The 26,506-nt window shown below is 43.7% G+C and overlaps 1 protein-coding gene across 1 annotated transcript; it reads right to left on the minus strand.

Annotated features, from left to right (window-relative positions):
• Positions 1 to 25,711, minus strand: smg1 (SMG1 nonsense mediated mRNA decay associated PI3K related kinase). The gene is made up of 64 exons (XM_029160203.3): positions 25,482 to 25,711; positions 23,749 to 23,894; positions 22,768 to 22,920; positions 22,402 to 22,538; positions 21,976 to 22,034; positions 21,532 to 21,745; positions 21,006 to 21,131; positions 20,833 to 20,905; positions 20,328 to 20,425; positions 20,032 to 20,205; positions 19,577 to 19,798; positions 19,379 to 19,480; positions 18,868 to 19,158; positions 18,651 to 18,781; positions 18,225 to 18,386; positions 17,976 to 18,094; positions 17,790 to 17,877; positions 17,586 to 17,687; positions 16,986 to 17,126; positions 16,549 to 16,775; positions 16,257 to 16,456; positions 15,941 to 16,102; positions 15,583 to 15,737; positions 15,325 to 15,458; positions 14,806 to 15,117; positions 14,553 to 14,694; positions 14,172 to 14,322; positions 13,906 to 14,026; positions 13,477 to 13,722; positions 13,224 to 13,375; positions 12,994 to 13,129; positions 12,648 to 12,792; positions 12,391 to 12,529; positions 11,973 to 12,191; positions 11,656 to 11,836; positions 11,395 to 11,556; positions 10,949 to 11,163; positions 10,574 to 10,728; positions 10,256 to 10,478; positions 9,932 to 10,178; positions 9,373 to 9,602; positions 9,035 to 9,280; positions 8,779 to 8,917; positions 8,497 to 8,606; positions 7,997 to 8,215; positions 7,712 to 7,905; positions 7,259 to 7,431; positions 6,872 to 7,151; positions 6,219 to 6,491; positions 5,854 to 6,088; positions 5,466 to 5,677; positions 5,225 to 5,381; positions 4,896 to 5,085; positions 4,490 to 4,770; positions 4,193 to 4,402; positions 3,841 to 3,978; positions 3,562 to 3,714; positions 3,295 to 3,474; positions 2,917 to 3,144; positions 2,623 to 2,834; positions 2,001 to 2,095; positions 1,686 to 1,862; positions 1,487 to 1,593; positions 1 to 1,277 (listed from the first exon to the last, which is right to left on the minus strand). The coding sequence occupies exons 1-64, from the start codon at positions 25,556 to 25,558 to the stop codon at positions 1,200 to 1,202; spliced, it is 10,956 nt and encodes a 3,651-aa protein (XP_029016036.1). The 5' UTR covers positions 25,559 to 25,711; the 3' UTR covers positions 1 to 1,199.
• Between the last annotated feature and the right edge of the window lie 795 nt (positions 25,712 to 26,506).

Raw genomic sequence — 26,506 nt, forward strand, 5'->3', positions numbered from 1 at the left:
TTCTCACTTCTATATTTATTTGGCATCCAACAAAATCCAATAAAATCTTTAAGAATTAACCTTTTGCACCATCACCAAAAACATAAGTCTTGCACTAAAAATGTAAAACCAGGTCAATAATAATAAAAAGCAGGCATTGGGGACGGGGAGTGAATATGACTAAAGCAGGGAACAGCTCGTGACAGGCAAGTCAAAAGAAGACAGGAGTACCAAGAACTACTGTTGTGTCAAAAGAAGGACTGAAGATAGTTACAAAGCACAACACGGTAACTACACTATACACACTGAAGGTAACGATAAGGTAATGTTCACCTGATGTGCCTGTTCTAACCTCAAACATACGGACACCTACACACACACACAGGTCATCCAAAACGTTACCATACGACAGGTGAGGCAGGTTTCAGGTCCACAAAAATACAAAGAACCCTCCTGAGAAATCATGTCCATCATTTATTCTGTGAATTGGATCATATTTCAGAAAGTCTTCAATGTTCATCATTTAAAGTACATTTCACCTACGTCCCACCTCTTTACTTTAAATTTCTGGTGGGGGTCCATGTAGCTTTAGAGGTTCGGCTGACTCGTGCTCCTATCATTCCCACCCAGCCGTGTCACCCATTGGCCAATCAGAATCAGAATGCTATGGAGGAAAAGATTACAGAAAAACAAGTGTGGGCGCATCTGAGCTTCAGCCCTGTTGAAGTCCTACCCACAGCATGTCAGCTGGGTGCTTCAGAGGAAACCAGCTCACTCCCAGCTTCGTCCTGCCCTCAAGGTAGACTATGAGTGACTTTGTAGGACGCAGCGATGTTTATGGGTACAACTGGATGGTGAGCTATGCATGTGAGGGGGGACGGTCTCTCCGAGTTGAGAGTAAGGAGGCCTTTTCCCTCCTTTCCCACTCCCCCGTTCGGTGCTGCTTTACCTGGTCAACACCCCAGAAGGAAGTGGGGCTGCAGGCCCAAAAAGCATCGTTAGCCTCATCGCTGGTAGTTGGAGGAGTGTGGTTGCAGCGGAGCTACTAGGTCGCCACCCCAGTTTGGGTGCCCAGGAGTTTGGAAGGGCGGACTAAGCATCCGCTTCCCATTTCCTCTCCCTAGTGTGGCTTGGTGCTGCTGTTCCGACACCCCCAGACCTGCTCGACTCTGGTTGATCTCCAAGCTTTCGCTGGACAGAGACATAACACAGCACAGCAGTCACACCCAGGCAGTCCAGCCCTCGTACAGCTGGGCCAGGTTGTCTAAGTTGGTGGCCTCCTTGATGACAAAGTCCACCTGAAACGAGACGGCAAGAAACATGTTCAGATTATCACCAGTCATCATTTAGTTATGCTTCATTACAATGAATAAGCACATTAGGTTGATAATTAGCTGAAACAAAACCATCTCCTGCTATAATGCTTATCCTTAATCCCCTAATTTTAATCCTTAGGAGGTGGTCGGATTAAACTGTGCCATGAGAGCCAGTGTGCTGTGTGTGCTACCTGCTCTGTGGCACTCATCCTTCTGTTGGGATCAATGTCTCTGCCCTCCAGCTTGGCTTTCACCCTCTTCCACACACTGACTGCATACGAGTTCCTCTCCTGAACAGCTGCAGCACAAAATAAACACATTATCTTTCTTGTATAAGGACTATTTGATTTTAGCATTGAGCAGTTATTACAAAGATGACCAGAACAGTACCTCTTCCTGTTTTAGGATCCCGTATGGCCCTCTTGGGACTTGGATTGAGGCCCTTGCTGTTCGTCAGCAGTGTGCTGGGTGGGGTCTCAGTGGGGGTTCCCAAGTTACGTGGCAGAGCCTTGCGTGCATTCTGGGACATTGAGTCAGGCTGAGTCTTCACTCCACTGCATCTAACAGCTGACATCAGGATGATTGGAAACAACTGTCAATCATTAACCCAAACTTTGGCAGATTTTAGACTTGAAACCAGTAGTGGTTACCACATTTTAAGATAAAGATAGAGAGTGTGAGGAACAAGTGCACATATTCCTGTACCTGCTGCAAAGGTGGTCTGTGCTGCAGGAACGGGGCTAGCACAGTCACTGTCTGTCACCAGCGGAGAGGCGAAGCTCACCAGGCCATTATAGACACTGCAGGGATGGAGTAAATGATTAATGTGAGGAACGATACAGTGGGTCTGACAGTAAACACTAAACGCTCACTGTATGTCAGAGCAGTTTGCACAGAAACAGGTAGTAAAGCGTAGAGGAACTCATTTATAACATTCATTTCAATCCAGGCCATGAAGACAAATGTGTTAAATTTGTCGTTTTCTGTATTTTAATTTACAAACTCAAACATTTCCTGTAAACAGATAAAAGATGTGTTTTTCCAGTGAATCACAAAACACTTAGTTATATAACCATGGCTTGTGATAGCTGCTTTATATCTGTCCTTATCCAAGAAAACTAACCTTCTCTCCTCCCTAGAGCTGAGTCTACTATTTAAGTGGACTGAATGCTAAGATGACAGTTTCCACGGCTCCTGCATTCAGATTTTTGACACCAGCACCATCTCGTTTCAATTCATGATGCAGTCTCTCAATCAACAGCACTAAGTAAGGGCTTTCTACCAAACTGATCTGAATTGTGGTGCTGGACTGTTATGAGTGAGGTACCTCTGGCTCTGGGTCTGGAGCTCCTTCAGGGTACCAGGAATCTCCTCCAGAAGTTCAAGCTGCTCCTGGCTGCGGGGTTGCCCGCTGGTCTGTACCACAGTGAACAACACCAGCTGGATATTATCCTGCCAGGCTTTGTACTCCAACAGGAAGTGACGCACGCTGCCCTCATACGCCACCTCTTCGCCATCTGCCAAAGCCGCCTCCTCGTCCTGTATGACAGAATTAAGAGTTGAACAACTGACCTATCGAACTAAACCTCAGCCTAACTAACCTCTAACCTTCTAAGCATACCTTAGCCATAGCTTTCAGCAGGTGCTTGACGTCGGCGAGCTGCCGATTGTGGTTGGACAGTATGGTTTTGATGGAGTCCACCAGGAGCTGTAGTGTCTCTCCATAGGACTCCAGCTGCTGCTCTCTCTCCTCCTGAGTCCTCTGCTCAGTCCTCAACTCCTCCTCCAGCTGCCTTTTAGCACAGCGCAGCCAGTCAGGGCTGCCTATTGGCAGGTCCAGCAGTGGCCCCTGTAGTAATGAAGAAAGAGCATAAGGGTACCAGCAGTATATCAAGCCTGCAGAACCTGCTGGCTTAAGGTTTTGTTAATTATTGTTATCTGTTGCTCTGTAGCATCTCCTTTTTTGATAAGTATTATACTATGAAGAGTTCAAACCTACCAGTCTGTGCAGTAGTTGGAGCTCCAGTGGAGACACAGTGCTGCTAAACTGGGAAGCATAGGAACAGGTTTGCTGGCAGCGTTTTAGCATTTCAAACAGTGCTGCGTCCATGCTGAGAGCCTCAGGGGATCGAGTCCGAAGACCTTCGAAGTTCAGGATAGTGGAGCACAAGAAAGTGACCTGGAAAAAAAACATGGCGTCTATGACTCATCTATGACGTGGTAGGGTTGGTAAGCAAGAGCGGCACTATCAAACTTGTGGTGTTACCTGATTGGTGCGTTGGTTTTCTCTTGCTATCACTGCTCGTCTCTCCCGGATGGTCATCTCAAAGTCCTGCAGGACAGGGGCCAGAGTTGGGTTGGCACCACCAGCCCACTTCAGACGCTGCTCAATGCTGGCATCCAGTAATGCCAACTTCTCCTGAGGACAACAGAGCCCCAGCAACACGGTTTTAATTAAGTTGAAATTTGTTAATCAGGAAAAATAGTTGCAGAAGTCCAACTTGGCGCAGTGGGTGTAACATGACAGTAGTGGGGTATTACTGACCTGAATGGCAACGATAGCTGCCTCATCTTGGCTAAGCTTGTACAGTTTCTTCTTCATGTTGCTGAGGATGACGGAGCGAGGGGGGATGCTGACACTCAGGGGCTGGTTGTTGGGGCTCAGAACATCCTCATGCTGCCACTGTAAGTGAATGCACAAAAACATGAAGAGTAGCACTGATATAGACATTAGTCCTTTTAGATGTTGGCTAGGAGTGAAACTGTGAGAGAAAAAAAATAACATAAATAAAGCAATTAGCATTTAAAGGTGTACTGTGACTACTAGCTGCCTTGAACTTCATCATTTATCAGAATGTGAATGCACTCAGAGACATTCACTCACGCCCACACTATACCTGGAACATGGCGATGTGAAGCTGGCTCCTCTGCAGACTGGCCTTGGCAGCCTCCAGGTTAGCTTCCAACCTCCTGAGCAGGTCCACTTTCTTCCAGGCTGTGTCATAGGAGGAGGCTAGGACTGTGGCTCTGTTCAGCAGCAGTTGGGAGACGTGGCCCTCTGCCACGCACTGCTCCACTGCTTTCTTACAGAGCTCATCCAACGAGACCTTTAGAGACAATAACGCTCATTACGAATACTAAACCTGGTTACTGCCTTCTGCCGTTATATTGGCACAGCACAGGCAAAAGTTTACCTTGCTCTCTGCTCCGAAGTCTTTTGCCTCCACCTGAGTAACAATGTCGAGCCCAAACGCAGAGAGGGTGCTGCAGAGGACCAAACCGAGGGCCTGACTGGGCAGCCCCATTAGCATCTGCCGAACAAACTCTGCTGTGAATGTCTTGATAGGCCGAGACATCTGTTCCTCATTGACCACTGCCACTCCCAAGCCTGCAGCATTGGGCCGGCGATACAGTGGATTTCCTAAACCAGCCGGTCCATTTGTAGGTAAAAGCTCCTCTGCTGGAGGGCACGTACCTGGGTGCACAGTGCATATATTATACTTTAGTATTGTAAATAGAAAACCCTATTGTATAAACAACCTGAAGTGTTCATCCTGAGTCACTAGGTGTAATAGTGCATGTGCTCTGCGGAGCTCTTACCAGACAGAGTCTGAGCAAAGGAAGAACAGAGCCTGAAGAAATCTTGGATGGCTTGCAGTCTCCTGAGAAAGAAGACTTCTTCCATCAGCTGTCGCTGATTCAGGCTGTCAAAGAAATGGGGCTGCGTTGCCCGTGCTTCCCTCAGAACATCCACCTTCCTCCAGGCAGATGGCACCTCCAAAGTACTCAGCTGAGGAACACGAGGCAACAGTCAGTATGTCTACTTTACTGGTAACCATAAATAAAAAAGTTATTATCCTAGAAATATTGTGTGTTAATGTTTGTGACTCATTAAGATCAAGAAATGTAAAGCTCAGGGAGAACACTACCTTCTCAGTGAGTTGGCCGAACGCTGTCTCCAGCTGGGTGAACATGCCATCAAAGGCCACCAGCAACATTTGTCCAGCAGACATCTTTGGTGTGTCCTGCCCTGGTCCATCCATAGTGCGGGGCTGGATCAGCTCTGAGTACTGAGCACGCAGCATGCTGTAGGGGCAGTCATTTGATTAAATCTATGTCACATCTTATTTTACACATTTTTATTTAGACAATTGGCCACATCACATTTACCTGGTGATGTGGAGGCAGTGGTTGTGCCCGTCATTATTCAAGCCTGTGCTAGCCAGCAGACTGTTTGCCATGCCCTGCAGGCCCAGACCATCAGAGCTCTGCTCCACCAGCTGCTCCAGCTCCGTCAACATGGACTCTAGGGTGGCCTCTCCTTTAATCATGCAGCGCAGAGCCTCTGGGAAAATTATCTGACGGAAGTTGGAATTCAATTCCTACGGGGATAAAAAGGTGGCAAGTTAGGGTTAAGCAATATCTACAGTATGTCCACGAGTCATACATAATGACATACACGGTAATTACTAAATAAGAGTTAAGGTATCTTGCTATACTCATATCCATTCAAAGAATTGGCTTCTAGCAACCTGTTGTATTTTGGGGGTAGACCTACCTGTAAGCAGGTGTACACAGCACTGGCCAGGTACACAGCCTCAGTGATGGCTGAAGGGGCAGGTAAGTCCAGATCATGGGGCAGTAGTGGGCAGCTCTGCAGCAGTGTAGCTAAGGCACTGACATTTCCAACCATACTGCAGAGCTCCTCTAAAAACCAAGCCCCATCCCGAGACGTCAGGTCGACCAGCTGCTCTCCAGCACTGGCTGCTGCCCCCTCCATGACAAGATTACGCCTGGTTTGGAGAGAAAAAAAAAGGACCACATTATGTAAAACAAGTTAAACTAAATATATCAGCGCATAAAAGGTTTCAGAAATACAGCAGCTTAAATTTAGAATAGACTAGTATAAAAGATGTGTCAAACCTGCAGAGTGTGCAAAGGGCAGAGGTAATGATGGCAGCCAGGCTGAGGGAGCCCGCTTCCCCGTTCTCATGGAGGAAGACCGTGATGCAGCGTTCGATCTCTTGCAGTTGCTCTTCACAGGCTTCTACAGTCGTACCTTCAGCCTTCACGCGCTCCGTCTGGTGCATCACGCGTTCATTGGCCTCAGCCACTTGGTGCTGCAAAGTTAACTCCACACTGGTCAGGAACTGGCAGGAGGCAGGGGCAGGCTGGGGGGTGAATAACACCTCGTATCTGTAGAAGGAAGGGGAGACCAACCTTAAGCTAAATTACAACAGTAAAACAACAGAATAAACCTAATAAAATGTAATAAACCTACTTAGGGGGAGAAATAGTAATACAAGTATATTCAACTGAGGTCACAATGTACTAAACAGGAAGTAGGATGTTATTTACATACGGACAATAAAGATAGAACTGGTTTGTCATCAACTCAAAATTAATGAGTTATGATAACGCTTATCTTAGCCGTTAGTAACTGACACTTAACCCATCCCAAAAGCTAATTACTAGTAAAAAAACGGAGGCCTGGATCAATAGATGAACTTGAAACTGATTTTTTTTTGGCTAGAGAATACCTGTTAACCCAAAGCAAGTATTGAAATCGTACTTACTGTCTATAAATATGCTGGCAGTGCTCCACTGTCATATCGTTGAGCAGTTCTTCCAACCAGGCCTTCCACTGGTGTGCCCGGTGGAGCGCCAGGGTTGAGCGTGGGTACAACAAAGCCACTGTGGCATAGCTGTGCAGCTGCTCCAGGCATCCATGAAGAGCCCCACGACGCTGCTGCAGCAAGGCACTTACTTCTGCCTCAAGGCTCTCACACTGGCTGATCAGCTGGGCCTGGCCTGCATTCTGCAAGAAGGCAGTGGCTGGAACATAGCTAGGAGGACCTGGAACACAAATTAAAAGTCAACGCAGGATAAGGACAATTGGAAAAGGCCAATAATATTCAGAAACTGACAGTCCACTGTTGTACAATGTAACAAATATTTCTAACCAAGCTCGATGGGGCTGCTGATGTCCTGCAAAAGACTGGCTAGCTGGGTTGCCTCCAGGTTGGCGAATGCTGTCTGGTACTGGGAGATCCACTGGTCCAGGTCAGTCAGCTTGCTTTGAATGGCCTCCTGTACAGTTCGCTGCCGTGACTGCAGCTGGGTGTGTTCAGTGTACCTGTGGTAAGAAAGGTTGTGAATACGCTTCTGTGTGTTTAAAAACATTATATTTTATTGCTTATAAGTGAAAAGAATTACTCCACTGACAGTATAATAATACTAGCTGCTGAGATCTTTGCTTACATTGGACTGTAGCATTATATACAAAAACTAGAAAATGCAGTAATGTGTCTGTACTCAGGTTACACCATCATATTTGACATGAAAATTCCAATATCCACCTCATCCTACTACATGTTCATTATTACTTCTCTAGAAACGTGTCTGTGGTCTCAGACCTCTGCTCCAGGCTCTCAATGAGGTGGTCTGGGTGGTTCTCTGCTCCCTCCAGGAAGGCAGTCTCCTCCTGTAGTTTGGCTTGTAGCTTCTCCCCCTGGCAGAGGAGCTCCTGCAGAACCAAGTATTCCTCCACAGCCTCTTCTACTTGTGGCAGCACTGCAAACATCTCATCACGATTCTTAAACCAGTTCACCTGTAAACAGAACCACAGCATCGTTGGATATGACTTTTCTTCTTGGATGTGACATCTTCTAAATGTGACAAGCAGTTTGCCATGACCTCACCTTAATTTCGGCTACCCTGGAGGAAAAGAGGGAGCGTGTGATATCTCTTTCCATCTCCCTCTTGCTCTGCTTGCTGTCTGCCTGTTGGCCACCTCCTCCATACACTGCACCAGCAAAGCCCACCTCCCCCCCAGCAGTCCAGTCTACCAGGGGGTCATACACAAAGGCCTCCAGCAGGGTCAGAAGAGTCTCTCTGCCTCGACGCATCATCTGAACCACCTGTAATTATATAACCAATTCAGAGTAGTAACTATACACAATCACCCCAACAACAGTAAAATTAGCCTACTCTGGACTCTGATAGCTAGTTCATCTTAATTCAGTCTGCTTTGGTGCACAATTGGCTAATTTAGGAAAAGATTTGCCATGGTTTAGAAATACATGAAAAAAAAGACCAATCAATAGTACCATGATTCAATATTAAATTGAATATTGAAATTGAAATTGTGTATTTCATACACAAAAAAAACATAACATCGTGGAAAACAGTATGAAGTTACCTGTTCACAGGAAAGCCTAAAGATTCCTTCCACCCCAGTGACCCCAAGAGCAGACTCAATGTTGTGGGTCATCCGGAAAGGGACTTTTTCAGGCACCCGCAGACTCTTTCCTATTATTGAGCACCAACACAGAGTTATAATAGCAAAGCATCTCAATGGACACATTAATAAACAGACAGTATACTTTAGTCAACAGAAGCAAATGGCAGTGACTCTAAAGATGAGGCTGTTTGTGTAAGTTTCACATCTATTGATTTTTTGTGTTACTCTCAAAACACTGACCTTTTTCAAAGCATACGTTGTAGTCAATGTGCACCACCTCCCCGGTGGTCATGTCAATCAAGACATTGTCAAGGTGACGATCACCAAGGCCAATGATGTAACCCACCATTGACATGACTGCTGTCGACCTGGCGTAGGACTGAAGCACAAAAGAAAAAAACATGAACCACAATGCCATATGTTCCGTTATGAGTAAAAAATAAAATTCTGTATTTGACAAAGCCTATTAATAAATCAAGCATTTTAGAAAACACACCTGAGTGACCCTCCACCACTCACTGGGCGTAGTGCAGGAACACCACAGCTCCTTGGCTAGCAGGTTGGACGGTGTGGCCTCCATTAATTCCTTCAGTACCTCCTTCATGACACTAAGTGGCCAGTCTCGTCTGGTCACATCTAGACTCAGCCCCACTGCCTTTAGCGCTGGCCCAATTCGACTGTAATACAGCTCACTGGGGCGAGGCACTGGAGGCACTGGTTGCTGCTGGAATGAGTCCTGAGCCTGGTTAGGCAAAGAGAAAATTCATTAAAAGTAATACAACCCTAATGGAGACAATTTATGCTCTCCTGTAACATGACACAGTGAAAACAAACCTTCTGAGCCTGCAGTATCGCCTCCCTCTGCTGCCAGCGCTTGTAGAGGCCAAAAAGCGGTGTTGCTCCATCCACCCACTGTATGAGCCCTGACCGCGTCCCAAGGGGGGTGACGGAGTAGTGGCAAGCATGGAAGTGTGGCTGTTCCTGCTGGTTGATTTTGGTGAACATGGTGTTGACAATGGACAAGAACTGCATGATGCGCTCATCCAAGTGCAAGTCTTCGAGACCTGAGGGAGAAGATGTCGGGCGTTTAAAAGGTGGCAACAAAAGAAGATTTAATGTCATACATGAGCTGGAGAAGAAATTGAAGCAGCCTAAGCAAAACTACAAAAAAAATAGCATAAGCACATGAGCTAAATTTTCTTCATAAATACGCCTGTGTGTCTATGTCCCTTTCGCTTGGTGAAATAAATGAAAGTAATTCTGCAATATACTAACATTCCTTAACCTAATTTCCCTTCAGGGGTTGATCAAATTTATTTAATCCTTTTTCTCTATCCTACATTAATAATATATAACAATCATCAAAATCTGCCGCTTTGAGCAGAAATCCTACCTTTAAAGAGGTAAGGGTAGTTGCGACCGTCTGAGCCCAGGAAAAAGAGTTTCTTGGGCTTGGTCTTGGTAGGCAGGATGGTGATGGTGTTGCCCACATTCTGTATTGTGACAGTGTCTGTTGCAGACACTTCACCTGGTAAGGCCATCTCTGTTGTGGTCATAGATGCTAGACGGGGGCTGATCTCATCCAAATGAAGCAGGTAGCTGGCTCGCTTCTGCGCGCGTTGCTGCAGGCTTATCATGACCTAAGACAAAGCAATTACATAAAGTTACAAAGAGTGCGTGTGTATATGAAATGAGTTTTCTTAAGTGCAAAACAAACCTGTTTGAAAGGCTGCCAGCTGCTTGCAGGGTTAGCAGGGTTGGTGGGGTTTCTCAGGCGCTCCAAGGCAGAAGTGATGGCATCGCCATAAGTTTGCTGAAACCAGGTCTCGTGTGGAGTTTCTGCCGGAGCCGATGTGATGCTGCAGACGTGGTCCAGGGAAAAAACCACGGGACGCATCAAAGCAGAGTGCTTCTCGCGCATGATGGCTATCTTTTCATCTCTGCAGGATCAGCACAGGAAATAGGTGTACCCCACTTATATTGTCAATGTTTTAGAACAACTGATTATCCTGGAGGAGTGAAGAAGGAATCTCACCTGCGCAGTGTATTGTTGTTCTGAACTCTTTTCACCTCGTCCTCCAGTTGTTGGATCCTACGGAGGACATGCATGTGCTGCTGTTGTAGCACACCCAGCCATAGTTCATCCCACAGTAGGGTTACTCTGCGCAGCTCACCCACCAGCTGCTGGACCTAGCCATCACACAGAACTGGTTAACAGCAGCTTCACACAATAAACCACATGTTTCAGTACACATTAGGTGCATACACATTGCTATTGCCCTGGTTAAATAATCTTTGAATGGTTTAATGTGTTTTTTCCACAATTAAAAATATCTTTTATATTTGGCTGTTTAATCTGTAGGCTACATAGGTAATTTGCTACATTGCTGAACCGTGTGCATCCTCCTACCTGTAGCACCATTATGGGGTTGGCTAAGGACAGCTTCTCTACAATCTTGCTGTAACAGTCCTGCATCATGGCTTGGTCTTGCCTAGAGCAAAAGGATGCCAGCTCCTCTGAATCACCTCCATGTCCACCACTTTGTGACTGCTCCTCCTCTCCACCAAGGCCCTCTTCCTGCATACTGCCCAAGAAGGTAGGCAGAGCCGAAGGCAGTTTGCTTCCTGCCAGCAGATCATTAGGAATGAACACTTTGACTGTATTTATATAACACTTGTCTCACTGTGTATAGAAAAAACCAGTAGCAGTCATTTCTAACCTTGATTTGACTAATAATGTGCTGAGTGTTTAGTTGTCTAACAGTTAAGATGACAACTTATTTCTTCTCAAGTCCAGTGAGCACTTGAAAACATAAACTGTAGGTAATTCCAGGTTCTGAAAAGCTGCATACATACCTGAATTCTGAGCCTCTCCACCCAAGGAAAGTGAACCCACAATAGCTGGGTACAGGATGAGATGTGGGGAGTCTTGGGCTACTCGACATAGTAGACTGCATATGCTTTGTCGTATGTACGCCTCTGGGTGGTTGAGACGGGAAAACAGCTGGGGGATAATACCTGAGGAGGAAGCATTAGATCAAAGGCTGTAGGGTAAGGTTTGGATTCTACTCCAACTTTTTGCAACAAGCGTGCGCACACACACTTAATCGGACATACCTCTCCAGGGTGCTGTAGGAGTTGAAGCTAAGCCCAGCTCAAGGCCTTCTCTCAATTCCCCAGCGTGCTTCACCAGCAGACGAAGGAGACGCAGGGTTGCCATGACGATCATATCGTCATTGCTCTGTTTGGTGTTTTGACAAGACAGCAGGAGTTTAGGGTCATCCTCATCTATAGGGACCTAAAAGACAAGACAAAAAACAGTGTATATGTCTGTCATCAATTAATTGTCTTAATGTCTTCAATTAATCAACAGTAACAGCTGCGTCAGTCATCAGGTTCATACACTGCAGCTCCTCACAATCAATGAGACTAACCTGACCAGCATTGAGCTTGAGGAAGGTGAAATATGCTTGGCAGGAGACCCGGTAGAGGCCGAATATGCGGTCCACCACACATCTCCACACCTGGATTAGACCGTCTGTGACAACCTGGCCCACGTCGCCAAGCCAGGGACATGAGCTAATAAGCTGCCGCCAGATAACGTCTACCATGTCGTCCTCATTATCTTCCTGCTGCAGAGCCATGTCCTCGTCCTGACAAAGCAGTAGGATCAGAACAATGAGAACCGCAAACTCTCCAGGTTAGGCTCAGTTTAGTCTTCTGTTTTGTATGCTTTACATTGTTACAGAGAATTCATAGATATAAAGATAGATTTTGATTAAAACACTGCATTTATAAAACGTTTTCATCTACTCCTCAAAAGATAAAATACAAAAATAAGTTGTTAACCACCTGTATTCCAGCAGGTCGACACATCGCCTGACCAAGAATGCTGAAAATTGTCTCCTTGTCTTCGTCACTGGTCGTTGCTGGCAGCAGATCCTCTATCTGTTTTTTTTCTCCAGGAAGAAGAGGTAATCCTTCACCTTGGCTAAGGAACAATTCAAACAAATAGTGAGACTTTAAAATCAACAATAATCTGTTCATAATAATAAACATATACTCATACTACTTGGTTACTCTGCCTGTATTCCACTGGGGTTACTGACCTGGCATTATCCACCACCTTCCTGCCCCAACGGTAAGTCCAACTGGCCAGGGCAGCCCAGGACTTGGCAACCTCTGGAGCCAGGCTGGCAGAAAGCTGGTAGAGTTGGCCCAACACAAACTCTGGCTCCCCCACACCTACACTCACTGCACATGAAGGACATCAAAGATTAAATTGCAAGAATTATATCAAGTTAAATAAAAAGAAACATACGGTTTATTAAAGCAAGTGAAGAAAGGGAAGAGATCACTTTAGATTCTTAGTCAAAACTATCTACTATTATCTACTATAACTATTGGTTCCTAAAATTGGATCTGATGATATACTGTTAAAAGGTGACGCTTTACCTGAGGTCTCAGTTGTGATGTGGGGAACTCCTTGATCTTCAAAAGGAATCTCCAACAAAGCAGCAACATTCTGGCTCAACACTGACATGGAGCCTGCAGCGTTGGATGAGTTCACCGTTCCTGATTTCTTCGCCACCTGGACCAAAATGTTTTTTATATTAAACCATTTTGCACAAATTAAGGTCAGGAAAATATCAAGTATCCATTTGAACATGTTGAGCCCAAAGTACCTGTTTAAGCTGAGGCGTCATATCCTTCCAGTCGGCCAACAGCCATTTGCAGAGTGTTAACAGTGAGCGGCAGGCGGCACTTTCATTCTTGCCCACATTGCAATAAGACAGGGCAGCCCTGCTCAGCATTTCCATGGCCGTCATGGACTGACCTGTGGACGAAGACACTTCTTAGAGGACACTGACATCGGTGGTGTAAGCAAAGTAAAAGAAAAAGTTTAAATGTGCCAAAGAATTTGACAATTTTGTGCACCTGCAGCTCTCAGGACTTTGGCTTTTTCTATCTGCAACTCTGGTCCCCATTTTTCCTCCAGAGTCCCCTCAAGTGTAAGATGTTTGAAGCTTTCACTCAGGTCATCCTGCCGTTTCTCGTCTTGTGTCCCATCTCTACACTGGTTAAGAAGGCGGGATGCCAGGGCAATGTTGCCTTTTTTACGGGCAAATTTGACAGAAGTCAGACAAAGCTCCATTATATGGCTGTCAACGGTGGAGGAGCATCCTTAAGAAAAAAAGAACAATAAATGTTAGACTGAAACAAATATGGAGCCAAATTTAAAAAAATTCAATATAAAACACTACCAATTTAAAGTTGTAAGAACTATTTGAAGTACAACTTCAACACAAAAATCCTGACTACAGGCCTTTATTGCTGCCAACCCACCCTCGCTAATCACTCAATTACCTTTTAGTTTGTTGAGGAACTGTCTCTGGAACGTGGTGTATCTGAGGGCCTGAAGAAAAGGTCTAATGTCCTGTTGCTTACAGGACGTCAGAGCATCACTGTACAGAGGAATGACAAAGTCCTGAAAAAAAACAAGCAATTTAAGTTTTATCGAGACATTAATTGAAGTTGTTTTGCTTGTGTCTACAGTAGTCTATATTTTTGGAAATAAAAGCAGAGTAACTGCAGTTATATTACAGTCAAATGAAAGCTGTGGGTGTACATGCCTCTTGTCCACCCACTGCACTCTCCAGGGTGGCAGCGCAGTGGAGCTGAAGGGTTGGTACAGTGGGGAGGGCATCAGAGAGAGTAAGGGTGGACAAGCGGAGAGGACCCAAACAGATCCGTCCGGTCTGTTTCAGGCAACGCACTAAAGTACTGCAACATGAACATAATTAAAAAATAAAAAATAAAAAAATAATTATAATAAATAAATAAAATAAACGGAATAATCAAAGTTTATCAGTTAAACTGTCAAATGATAAAAAAACAAAAAACTGCACTTGTGGTTTAAGTCAGAATAGATGAAGCATGTTGACATGTTGTAAACAGTTAGAAATAATAACAAATGCACACTATGGATCGCTGGGATTGTGAATTACACTCACTCTGGATTGGCTGTGGTCTTCTGTTCCTGCTGCTGGTTGGCTTTCATCATAGCGCTAACAGCACTTCGAAGGAGCTGCACTTCAATGGCTCTCTGCAGTTCAGTGGGATCTGGACTCATGGAGGGCAGAAGCCTCTTTAGATCTGACATACAAAGAAAAACAATTTAAAACATGTAACTTATGACAGTAAAATACTATTAACTCCAGGAAGAATCTGAGCATTAACATGTAAAGATGTGTCTGTCTAACCTACCTAATTTATCCTTGCTGCTGGATAGGGAGCTATAATCCTCTCCAGGCAGCAGCTCTAGCTGAGCCCCACATTCAGCCAAATCTCCATCCTCGAAGCGGCTCAGAGCCTGGATGTAGTTGAAATCTGTCCTAAGGTTAATGGTAACTGGATTTTTGGAGTTCTGTTTGAGAGCATGGACCGTGGACTGCCACTCCCGAACAGAGGCCCAATCGCACAGGGCCACGTAACACTGACATGCTTTGTTAGCCAGGAAGTTGATCACCTCGGGGGAGCACTCACTGGATTTCAACAGCACTGTCTTCCGATTTTCACCTTTTTCCAGAGACAAGAAATGTTAAAGATATGACAATAATGCAGCATGGGTCCTCAGTCAACACTAAATATAGAGTAGCTTTTCTCTAGTACACAAATCACTGGATATCAACTGTACAATAAACTGAACTCTGAGGTCATCAACTTAAAATTGCACAATAAAAGCAAAGTATTACCAATGCTCTACTGCATGAAATGGCTATTTACCATTGCTGGTGTGCTTTGGGCTGCTAGTGTTACTTGATACTTTGATCAAACTGCATTCATTATTTTTGATGCTGCAGTCCATCCCTGTTACAGCAGACAGCTGGTCTTGAAACTCAAGAGCGGCCTTCTCAAACCTGCACACACATGCACACCCTACTGAGAAGAGGATAACCAAAACAATGAACCAAATACATGTGGATGTGGGTTTAGCTCAGACTGGATAAGATGCAGGACTTAGGTTATGATGGCACCACTTACCGTCCTTCAGCCTGCAGGGCAACTGATGACAACCAGCTCAAACTTTTGCCCAAGGTTAAGAGGCTCCAGGCTGCCAGCCCCTGTATGGCTTCAGGACAACGCAGCTCACAGAGAGCCTCCACAAGCAACATCAGAAGAACTTCCAGCTCCGGACCCTGTTGATAACAAAATGTGCTACTTATCAAACCACATGACGTTATCAAATAAAATAATATTCTGTATAATTAAAATGCAATGGTTTTCACTTCAAATGTGATAACATAAGAAGCTGCTGCTCCTCAAACTGTCAGGGTGCATTCGTGCTGTAAATAACATCACATTCATTAAAGGCTGCTCACGCTGTATTAGTTGTGCTGACCTGAGTGGTGGTGTTCTTAATTTCTGTCAGAAGGTCGAAGCCATGACGAATGGTAACCGCTGGTTGTCCAGACAGAAGGCCAACTCTCATTAGTGCCAGTCGGATCCTTGTAAGCCAGTCCTGGCATGTTTGACGGTTGGTGTAGAAGAATGTTCTTATGCCCTAGGACATAAAGAAATAAACTTGATATGTACTGTACACCTGCAAATATTGCCAGGTCTACTCAAGAAAAATCGTGGATACCATAGACAGCTGGTACAATGATGGCCACTAAGAACTGCTCTTTAATTTAAAGCCTAAACTCTTATTTGCACACCTTTGGTGGGGCAGTGAGGGCATTGGCGCAGCCCTCATATGCATTGTACATGAGTTTCTCCAGGTTCTCCAGGTACTGAAGCAGCAGAGCAAGGCGGAGCTGGTTAGAGTGGTGCCCGTCCCCATCACCTCCAGCACCAGCCCATGCTCCAACGTCCTGGTCTGGGTTGAGGCTGTGGGCAGCCAGGTTACGGATTATACCTGCCACAGTCAAACAGATTTTCAGCTCAGGTGCAAAGGAACAAAAGCTAATGGGGGTTCAAGTCGCAAACATTCGAGGTTTGCCCCTTTACCTTCAATGGTCTGGAAAGTGTCCTGAGCTCGGCCCAGCGGGGTTCTGAGTTTGGACAGTACGGTAAACTGCGCAGCCTCCCACACTGCCCATTGCCACAATACAACCTCTGTCTTTAACAGCGCCCGCGGCACTGCATCTGGCCAGCTGCCGTTGACACCTCCTCGACAGTCACGTTTCTCAAGCCGCTGACAGCTGTAGTAGAGACGTTCCAACCATGGGTCCTTTCTGTGCATGCAAAAATGATACTGAGCAACCAGTCATCATGAGCTACCTAGTCATAATGGATAGCATAACAGAGCAGCTGGTGGCATTGCATGGCATTTTGGCTACATTTATTGCACCCTACCCGCTTTTCTTTGGTACCTTTCTTTGATAGTATCAAATACATTCAAAAATTGACCAATAATTGAATGAATAGATTTGGCCTGCACGTACCCTCCTCGGTGCAGGACTCCGTATAGGATGAAGCTGATGAGGTCACTGAAGTCCTGGGGATGGAAGGTGCTGCTTGGCGCTCTGCTCATGTGATGGCGGATAGCCAGTGACATTTCCCTCATCTCAGGGTGGCTGTGGTTACTATGGAACACAAGCAACCAAACTGTTAAAACAGCTTCTTTAAAATAAATAAAATGATTAAGAGATTTAGCAAGTAAGTCTTGTATGTATAGCTTCAATGAAACATGTACACACAAAAAACAACATCCCTGTTTAACAATTATTGACTTAACAGTTGCGCGCTAGACCACAAGAAGCACAGTGGAGCAGAAAGTGTGTTTTTCCTGGAGTTGAACTGCTGTCTTATGCACAGTAGGTAAATTTAGCAACTGCGTGATCCATGAAACCACAAAACCACTAGGCTGTACTGGAAATAATAACCAACCTTGGGGAAATTTAGGAAAAATTGGAAGATATTGCAATGATGGGATGTGTCCAAAATCTTTAGCCAATATCATTAGTTAACTTTCATTGTCTGCATGCATGTGCTGCAGGGTGTCATGGTGCCATTGGCTTTTGGTGGTATATGTGAAGACCTACCTTAAAGCTACATCCAGAGGGATTGACCTGAGCAGCTTTCCATAGGCCTGTCTCACCCTCACTGCTGAGTGAACCAGGTGGACTCGGCATACATCCACACACCTAATGGACAACCCCCGAACATGAACAATCATCCACACATTAAAATGATAATACGTGGCTGACACCACTTATTTCTTCTGTGTATGTAGGTGTGATGTTCACCTCTGCAGCAGCTCAGTGGACAACGATGAAGAGAGAACCTGTAAACTGTGGCAGGTCTGCAAGCAGATGCTTTGATCTTCATTCAGAGCTATCCAGAGAAAAAAAGAGGGAAAGTGATGTTGCTGATAAAAAAAAAACTCCATCCTGTTAAAATACAATGTGTGTCTGTTATTTGCTTGGGCCCACCATTAAACAGCAGGCCCTTTGAGAACTTGGTGAAGGAAGGAAGAGAAAAGAGAGGACTATAGGTGTCGGACTTCTTCATCAGTACAGAGATTTCCTGGGCCCAGGTCAGCAGCAGCTTCCTAATGAAACGAAGGACAAGAGCATAACATATCATTCATAGCTAAAAATACCAGTTAATAGAACAAATTACAACTATGAATACCCTTAATAAATAATAATAATAATAATAATAATAATAATAATGCAAACCTGGCTTCAGTAGGGAGGTGCTCTTTCACCAACAGACCTCCCAGAAGGCTTAGTAGCGTGCTGAAATGTTTCTTTGTTGCTGTCGTTACTGTACTGATGACGGCACCATCAAACAGGGAGGGAGAAGATGAGGACAGACTAGATGATATGAAATGATCATGTCTGCAGAAAAAAAAGAGAAAAAAAAAGTCACAACAGGTTTCTGTCAATGTTATATTAAAACCTTGTTACTCTTGTCTTTATTGATTTTTAGTGACATCCTTCATGAATATCCAGAATTTGAAAGGAGGAGCTGGATCCAAGTATATTAATGGAATGTTAAGTGGAAAGAAAAACAGCAGGCCTAAATGCGGAAGAACACTGACTATGTGGACTAATAGGACTACAAAAGTACATTTCCTGCTTGACAGCAGTATGTGTGGTTACCTGGTACAGTGGGAGTACAAGGTGTAGAGAACAGCATATTGGACAGCAGGGTAGTAGACAGCCAGCTCAGAGTGAACCAGCATCAGATTGTGACTGAGAAGAGCAAAGACTGTCGGAGACAATGCCCACATCTAAGAAGACAAAACACCTCAACGTCAGTGTTTGCTTTACAGTTCAATCCTTTCACCAGTCAACTGCAAGTTCAAGTTCAGTTCACCCCGATGAGAGAGTTCTTGGTGTTGCCGATGGTGGTGAGAGTGCCAAGGTTGAAGATGAGGGTGAACTGGGCCTTCTCCAGTGGAAGAGTAAGTGATACAAACGCAGGGTGCTGGATGCTGTGGCAGATGTCATCAGCCGCTGGGGCCCTGCCACTGGGCTCCAGGGTTAAGGTCAGGCTGGAAAGGGCACATGCCATCTCACCCAGTACCAGTTTGTAAACTGCCTCGAGAGTTGGAATGTTCTTCAAACTCAGCAGTGCCTGGTAGACACCGTGAACAGCTGATATCACCTAAAGAGTGGAAACAATTGTTTTGAGGAGATCACATGTTACATTTAAGTAAAAACCTTTCTAGAGCAATTCATTATTGAACAGCATTTTAAAAGGTCACAGAAAATGTGAGAATGGCCAAGGCCCAAGCAGCATACCAGAGAGAGAATTCAGCTTTTTCTATTTTAAGGCAATGTATTAATTATCATTCAATATAAGGCTCAGCGGTCAACACACTCACCTCTTTTTCTCGATGAAAGCGCAATTTCAGAAGCTGGGAATCCGGCACCAACAATTTTTCAACAAAGAGCACAGGGAGTTTTGTGTTGATGCGATCCACAATCTAAAAATAAAGGCAGAACAGTGACTATGAAAACATGTAAAAAAGGTCTGCTTCTGATTTGTATGTGCTTCTCAGATGGACAGCACACGACTGTACCAGAGTCAGAAGGCTCAGCACTGCTAGATTGTAGTCTGTGCCACAGGCCTGGCAGCACTCCAGCTGATCCAGACCATAGGCGAGGACAGCCTCCATCAGTTGACCGCAGGGCTCCACACTAGCCAGCAACACGCCTACACACTCGTTCCCCGCTGTGAGAACTGCCTCGGAGAACTGGACCTGCTTTGCTGTAGTCACGCACGACAGAACGCGGTTTAAAACCTAAAACAAAAGAAAGAATTATACAGCACATTAGTGCCGAAACCAAAAAAACTGACCATTATTTCTTATAACTTAACCCTCATATATAATATGTATTTTAGATTACGTTAGTACATAAATATCCTTAACCTAACGTTTTCTTTGCCCAATGATTTGACATGATAGCTGATGCTGTCTACCATGTCTGGTCTATTATCAACTATAGGTCTAGGCTTTACAGATGTGGCCCTTACATCTGTGACATAGACTTCAGTGATGGGTGGTCCTCTGAAGGGGTTGAATCGTTCTCCGATGCTGCGGACCACTGTACTGAAAACCCTCAGCAGAGCTGCCAGCTTAGGCAGTGATACTGAGGGAGGGGGGATATCTTCATCCAGGACATCACCCGACACCACGTGGCTCAGATCCTGAAGGAATGAATGAGCTAAGATTTGTAGTTTCCAGTACATGATAGCATACAGCTTGTCTTCCCTCTGCATACATGTATTCAGTATTTGCTGTATGCAAAGACAAGTGAAGCTAAATTCACCTCTGCGTAAGCCTCCATATCCTCCAAGAACTGCCCCAACAAGGTGGTAGAGAAGGTCAGATCTGCCACCCAGAACTGCTCCAGACTCTGTAACCATCCTTAACACAAACAGGGAGGGATTCAACAGAACCCTATGCCTTTGTTCAATTATACCTTCTGATGAACAGGTTACACTGTTCAAACCATACACAGGTACATCTCAATAAATAAGAATGTTAAAAACTTTATTTCTGTAATTACATTAAAAACATGAAATTTGTCAGATATATAGAATCATTTTTCAGAAAAAAGTATTACACAAGACCAATAAAAAAAAATAAGTATTTCTAATACTGACATGTTGCCTGAACAGCAGAGCTGTGCAGCAGTATATAATTCAATCAGCTAATCCAAGGTGTGGGCAGTCAGAAGTAAACAGGTTTAAATATTGGCATGGAATAGAAGATGTATGTATGTATGCATGCAATCAGTCCACTTTGTTGGTATTCATAAATATTCAACTTACCTGAGACCTGTTCTGTGAGAGACTGCTTCTGTGTGTGGTCAATGTGCCAGCCCACCAGGATGTCTACTGTGTCCTGTGGAGGACGCAGAAAAAAAAAAAGCATGCAGAACAAAGTTCAAGTCAGTTAAAGTCAGAACAGATGTGTGCTTTATCCATATGACAAATATAATCACCCTGAAGTTAGTGCTGAAGACATGTGGGTAGCAACGAGCCACCTGCAGAATACACTTTACACTTTGACAAAGCAGCTCTGGTGTGTCCACATTCTCCAAGATGGACTGTAGGTTGCTCATCACCAGCTGAAACAAACAAGACCAGGCTCGAAACATCACATTCGTTTTAACAACTATATGAACATTGCTCTTAGTGTTTTCTTTTATAGAACTTATTCCACATAAATTTCAACTCATAAGGAACAAGTAAGTTAATTTAAAGTGTTGAGGACAACCATGCAACAGGACATAACCCCAGTGGATTGTTGAAAGCTGTAGTATAGAAATGTTACTGGGATATTGTAAACTGATCTCAAAATTGTCAAAGTGCTTTCTTTTTTTGACAGATATATGAGAGAAGATGTGAAGGTTCAGGGTGCAGGTAACTGTAGTCTGAGAGCAGGTTCATCAAGTCAAGGTATGTGGGCTTACATATAGAGACATTGGGGCAGGTGTTTGAGGAGGGGTGTGCACAGAACCTATTTACCTGCATGATGTGAGAGAAAGCCTTCCTCTCTCCAGCAGCCTCCAAAGCACACTGCGCTGCCACCAGGTACAACAGCTTCACCTCATCACGGGCATTTGTATTGAACTTGCCAAAGAGCCACCTGAAGATGCGCTCAGCCTCATAGCTAAGTACGGTGCAGAGGACACCCAGGCAGGCTGCTGCGTCCTGACGCAACTCCCACAACAGCTTACTGCTAAACATGTTGACAAGACCAAAACGGTGACCTCATTAGAGACTAATGGAGACATTATGGTTTCAAATCAGGGTTTGCATTATAAAATAACTCAGTTACCGCGGCTATTCATCTTTAAAACATTTGACCACATCAAAGAATGACGTAAATCAGTGACTGTAACTGTTCAAAACACAGCAATAATACATTGATACCAAATAATTATTGATAGCAAACAGTTAATGTCTTACCTTTCATTCAAAATGTCATTTAAGGTGCTGAGGATGACGTCCAACTGTTTGACCAGGGTCTGCACAAGAGACAAGGCAGTCAATAGATGGCTTCTACTTCAGTGTTAAGTTTTTAAACATATTTTAAATAAACACCAGAGGACTTGAATTTTATGATTGCTGTAGTCATACTAACTTCAACTAACAGAGTTGTTAACTTAAACATATCTCTGCAGCACAAAGCATTTTAAAGGCACATTTCTGTATATTTGAACTTAATTTATTTTAATTATCTCATTCACCTGTGTGGAAAAGGAGAAATTGAGCAACATATATGGCAGAACAATGTCCAAGTAAATGTGCAGCCAAACAGTAGATCGTGTCCATCTTACCGGACTGTTAATGAACTACACACAGAACACAAGTCATAACAGAACATCCACTGACCACTTTGCTCTCTCCGTGGCTGATGAAGTCCTTTAACTGTTTGAGGGTAGTCAGTCTACGGTCACGATCGTCCTCCCTGGAGACTCGGCGCAGGAGGTTGGCCAGCCGAGACTCCTCTGAGTGAGCCACCCCTCTGTCTGCAACAATAACACAGCACTTTAGCAAACTGCTGTAGAAATGTTTGTCGTCAGGTGTGCAACACACCAGGAACAACTCACAAAAGGAACACATGCAAGTTTAGAAAATTCCAGGTGAGAATAGTAAAGAAGCTTCTGCCTCCACCCAGAATGGTTTAAACCCTGATTTAGCTTCTTGTGTCCTTTACTTAGACTGGACTGTTGTTCCCATCACTGTTTGACAACTTACCCTGTGATTTCCTCATATCCTTTGAAGCTATAGCACGTTTTCCATGCTGAAAAGTTGTCAGATTTGTTGTCAAGTCATTGGACCTCAACTCTTGCCCCAGCGACTTCCAACCATGCGTAGCATCACTGACATCTTGACCAGCTTCATATCCACCTTTGGGAGGCAGAGGGTGTAGGATTAAGCCTATTTCATACCAACCCTGGTTCAGCACAACTAAGCAAAACAAAAATGTTTTACAAATATTGTCACAAATCTCTACCAAAAATGCTAAATTATTTGAAATCCACAAGTGATTAAACTGATTAAAGTCAACATTACTTAAATAGGCATAAATGTGTGAACAGACTGCTTACAGACTAGCCATTAGTTGTCTAGAAACTGTTTTACTGAGATCTTGTCTGGAAATTAATGGAAGAATCACAACAATTACTCTGCAACACATCTGAAAACGCTTGCTGTCTCAGTGGTAGTAAAATGGTGAGAAAATACAGGTTGGTTTTACTTTCATCCTGCAATGTGCCGACAGTCAAAGAAGAGGGAGAAGTGAGTAGATGTAAAAGTTGCACCTTCCTAACTCCTATCATCATCACAGGGTCGTTAAGTGTTCTATCCTGGTGGATTTGTAAAGCAGCATTGACATTTGAGGGCAGATGAAAAGATAAACACGGATGTTGAGGGGCATTTTTAGAGGTGTGTCTTCCTGTGTGAATTCCATGTCCACTCATGTCTCCCCTTCCTTTGTGTGTTACAAGAGAAACCAGCCTGTGTTATTTGTGGTCTTCGGCTTTGAGCTACTTAGAAGAGCGAGGAAATGTTTAAATCTTAAAATGTCCAAATGCCATGGCTCAACTTTCCCATTTCATTTACACCATATTTATTATTAGAAAACATTTGCACAGACAAATAAAAAAACATTATGACAAAAACAGTTTCCATTGGCTTTAAATTAAACTTTATGAAAGGGCTAGCGGGGGGACTCACCCTCTTGGTGTGTGTAATCAGCAATGTAGGCATCGCTGAGCACCGCTGCCTGTTCAGAACTGCTGGAGGGTAATACGTCATACAATTCTTCTGAACCAAGCTCTCTGAGGTTCACTCCGTCCTGACTGGACGACACACTATCACTTCTGACGACAGACAGACACACAGGAAAGAAACGCACAGCTTTATTAACCATATTATGGTAATATTTTAAATGTACAATAATATGCAATGAGTCAATCGGTATTAGTGCTTTTAATTTGAAATTCAAATATTTTTTGAACATAGCAAAAAAAAAACCAAACATTTGAAGCATGGTGCTGAGTTTGTTCAGCTGAAAGGAAGTATCATTTGTCATGTCTTAAAATTCACTACCAGCATGATCTGCTGTGTGTCCTTACAACACTTATTTAATAACATTATATTTGCTACTACAAAACATGATATTAGCAAGTGAATGCATAGTGACTAGAGAATACTGACACTAAAGTAAACCAATGACTAAGCCTATACATAACTGCACACTAGGAACGTCTGTGAATAAAAGTACTCTTGTCAACAGGCACCGCTGTATAGAACTGCTCTAAATCCTGATCAAGTACAGAACTAATTTTCCAGCAAATAATATGCAATAAGCAGGAAACCTGGTTCATTCAGTTTATGTATGCATTTATGTTTAACGTGTATTTTTTAGTTTCTTGCTATTAAATCTCCCACTATCTGTGATATGATGTTGTTATGTTAGCACAACTGAATAAGACTTTATTTAATTGATTTAATGTAATTAGGCTTGTAAAGCAATTATTTCTCTGCTGTGGCAGTGTGTTATTTAATCATGTGGGGGAATTTCATGCTTTATAAGTGAATTTCAGTGACGGACTGTGCACTTAATCTGTATAAAGAGCAAAGTGCAAAAAGAAAACACATCACAGAAACTTTACCTTAACTCAGCTACATGTTATGTCATTGTGCTATTTTAATTTACACTGTCACGTTGAGTTTAAACAGTCCTTATAAAATCTGGACACTGGACACATGCAAAGCGCGATATAGGGGCCAAAGAGAGATGCAGGGCCCAAATCCAGTGCTTTAGATTCGGCATCTCCCTACTTGGTTGGGAATGTGAGAGACTTTACAATTATAATTAATATGTCTTCAGTTATGTATGAGGTGTTGACGATCTCAAATAATCAAAGCAGAAAATTCATTAAATAGCAGATAAGGATATATACGGAAGTTATTTAGGAAGTTATTTACCCTGCAGACCGATGGCATCTTCCCTATGCTAGCTGGCTACAGTTAGCATTAGCTAACAGCAATGTAGCTACTAAAGCTAACCACGTAATATAACGATACCGTTAAAGACCACAGTCTAACACTTGGCAGTATGCACCGCATCACTGATTAGAAATGACTCACATGGTTCATTATTTCAGCAAGGCAACGCCGTTGTCATTTTATCGTCAGTTAGCCATTAGCGACCAGCAGGTCGGCTTTTCTAAACAAACTGAGCTAACGCCAACTGCAGCGCCGGGTTCACCGCTCAGGCTCAACGCTAAACCCTCTGACTGATGTGTGCTGGGTCGGCGGACTATGACAAGACTCCCCTTTAATATCATTCACCGCTAAAGTAAAGCTGTGCAGAAAACAGTCCCCTTCCATGTGGCCACAACTCACAGGCCCCAAGAGTCACCGATTATTTTGCCGTGCCTTCCGTGTAGCCGATTACCAACCTCGTTTGCCAGTCATTCCAGTGTGGCTGCAGTTTATGGGCGCCGCTGAGCCAAGACCCCGAGGCTTTATGGCTCATTACCTTTTACAGACCTGCATGACCCGCTAACAGCGGCAACCGTGTCTCTCCTCAGGGATTTTACTCTTATGTTTGTAAACTCTCACAAGTCGATTAGCAAATTGTCGTTAAACCTAGCTTACGGTACCCTTTCTTCTTCTTTGACATTTGAGACTGCGACGCCGCAGTGCTGCCCCCTTCTGGAATTAGTTGCTCCTACTAGGAACGCTTTGTCCCTCACCTGAATGGTAAATCATATAATACAGTATACGCAGTCAAATCCGAAATTATTAATAATCTTGTTAAAAAATCTACTTTTATTAAAAGTACTTTTATTCAACCGGCAAGTTAATTTTAACTGGAAATGGCACAGGCTTCGCTTAAAAGACAATAAGCCGATGTACAGTACAAGAGGCATAATTGTGGAAAAAAATTATTTGTCATTTTTTATTTAGGAGACCCTCATAAGTTTTTAGCTCATCGCTAAAAATGAATGGGCAAATATACCAGAGGAGACCTGCAAAAAGCTGGTCTGCAATTATAGGAAGCATTTGCAGTAATAGCCAATAAAGGGTTTTCTATTGATTATTGACGAGCAATAAACAATGTAGAATATGCCACTTTTTCTTTAAATGTATATAACAAAATTGTAATACTTTTTCCACAATATACTTATATATACTTCCCCGTTTCACATATCTGATGCGCAGTGTAAACCAAAGGTTTCACTACAAACAAACAGACCCTTTTTAATACAGGTTTTTAATAATTTTTCATGATCATATGAAATAACTTTAGAAGCAATCGATAATTATAACATGATTGAACATTATTTTATCCACCATACAACCTTAAAATGTAAAGTGATTTCACACAATGAAATAACTATAATGCTGAAACATACATTAATTCTCATTTAAACATTTAAAGAAGCACAGATCACAGATAACATATTACTGACTATAACCT

The sequence above is a fragment of the Betta splendens genome, chromosome 8 (genome assembly GCF_900634795.4).
Source record: "Betta splendens chromosome 8, fBetSpl5.4, whole genome shotgun sequence".
Lineage (NCBI taxonomy): Eukaryota > Metazoa > Chordata > Actinopteri > Anabantiformes > Osphronemidae > Betta > Betta splendens.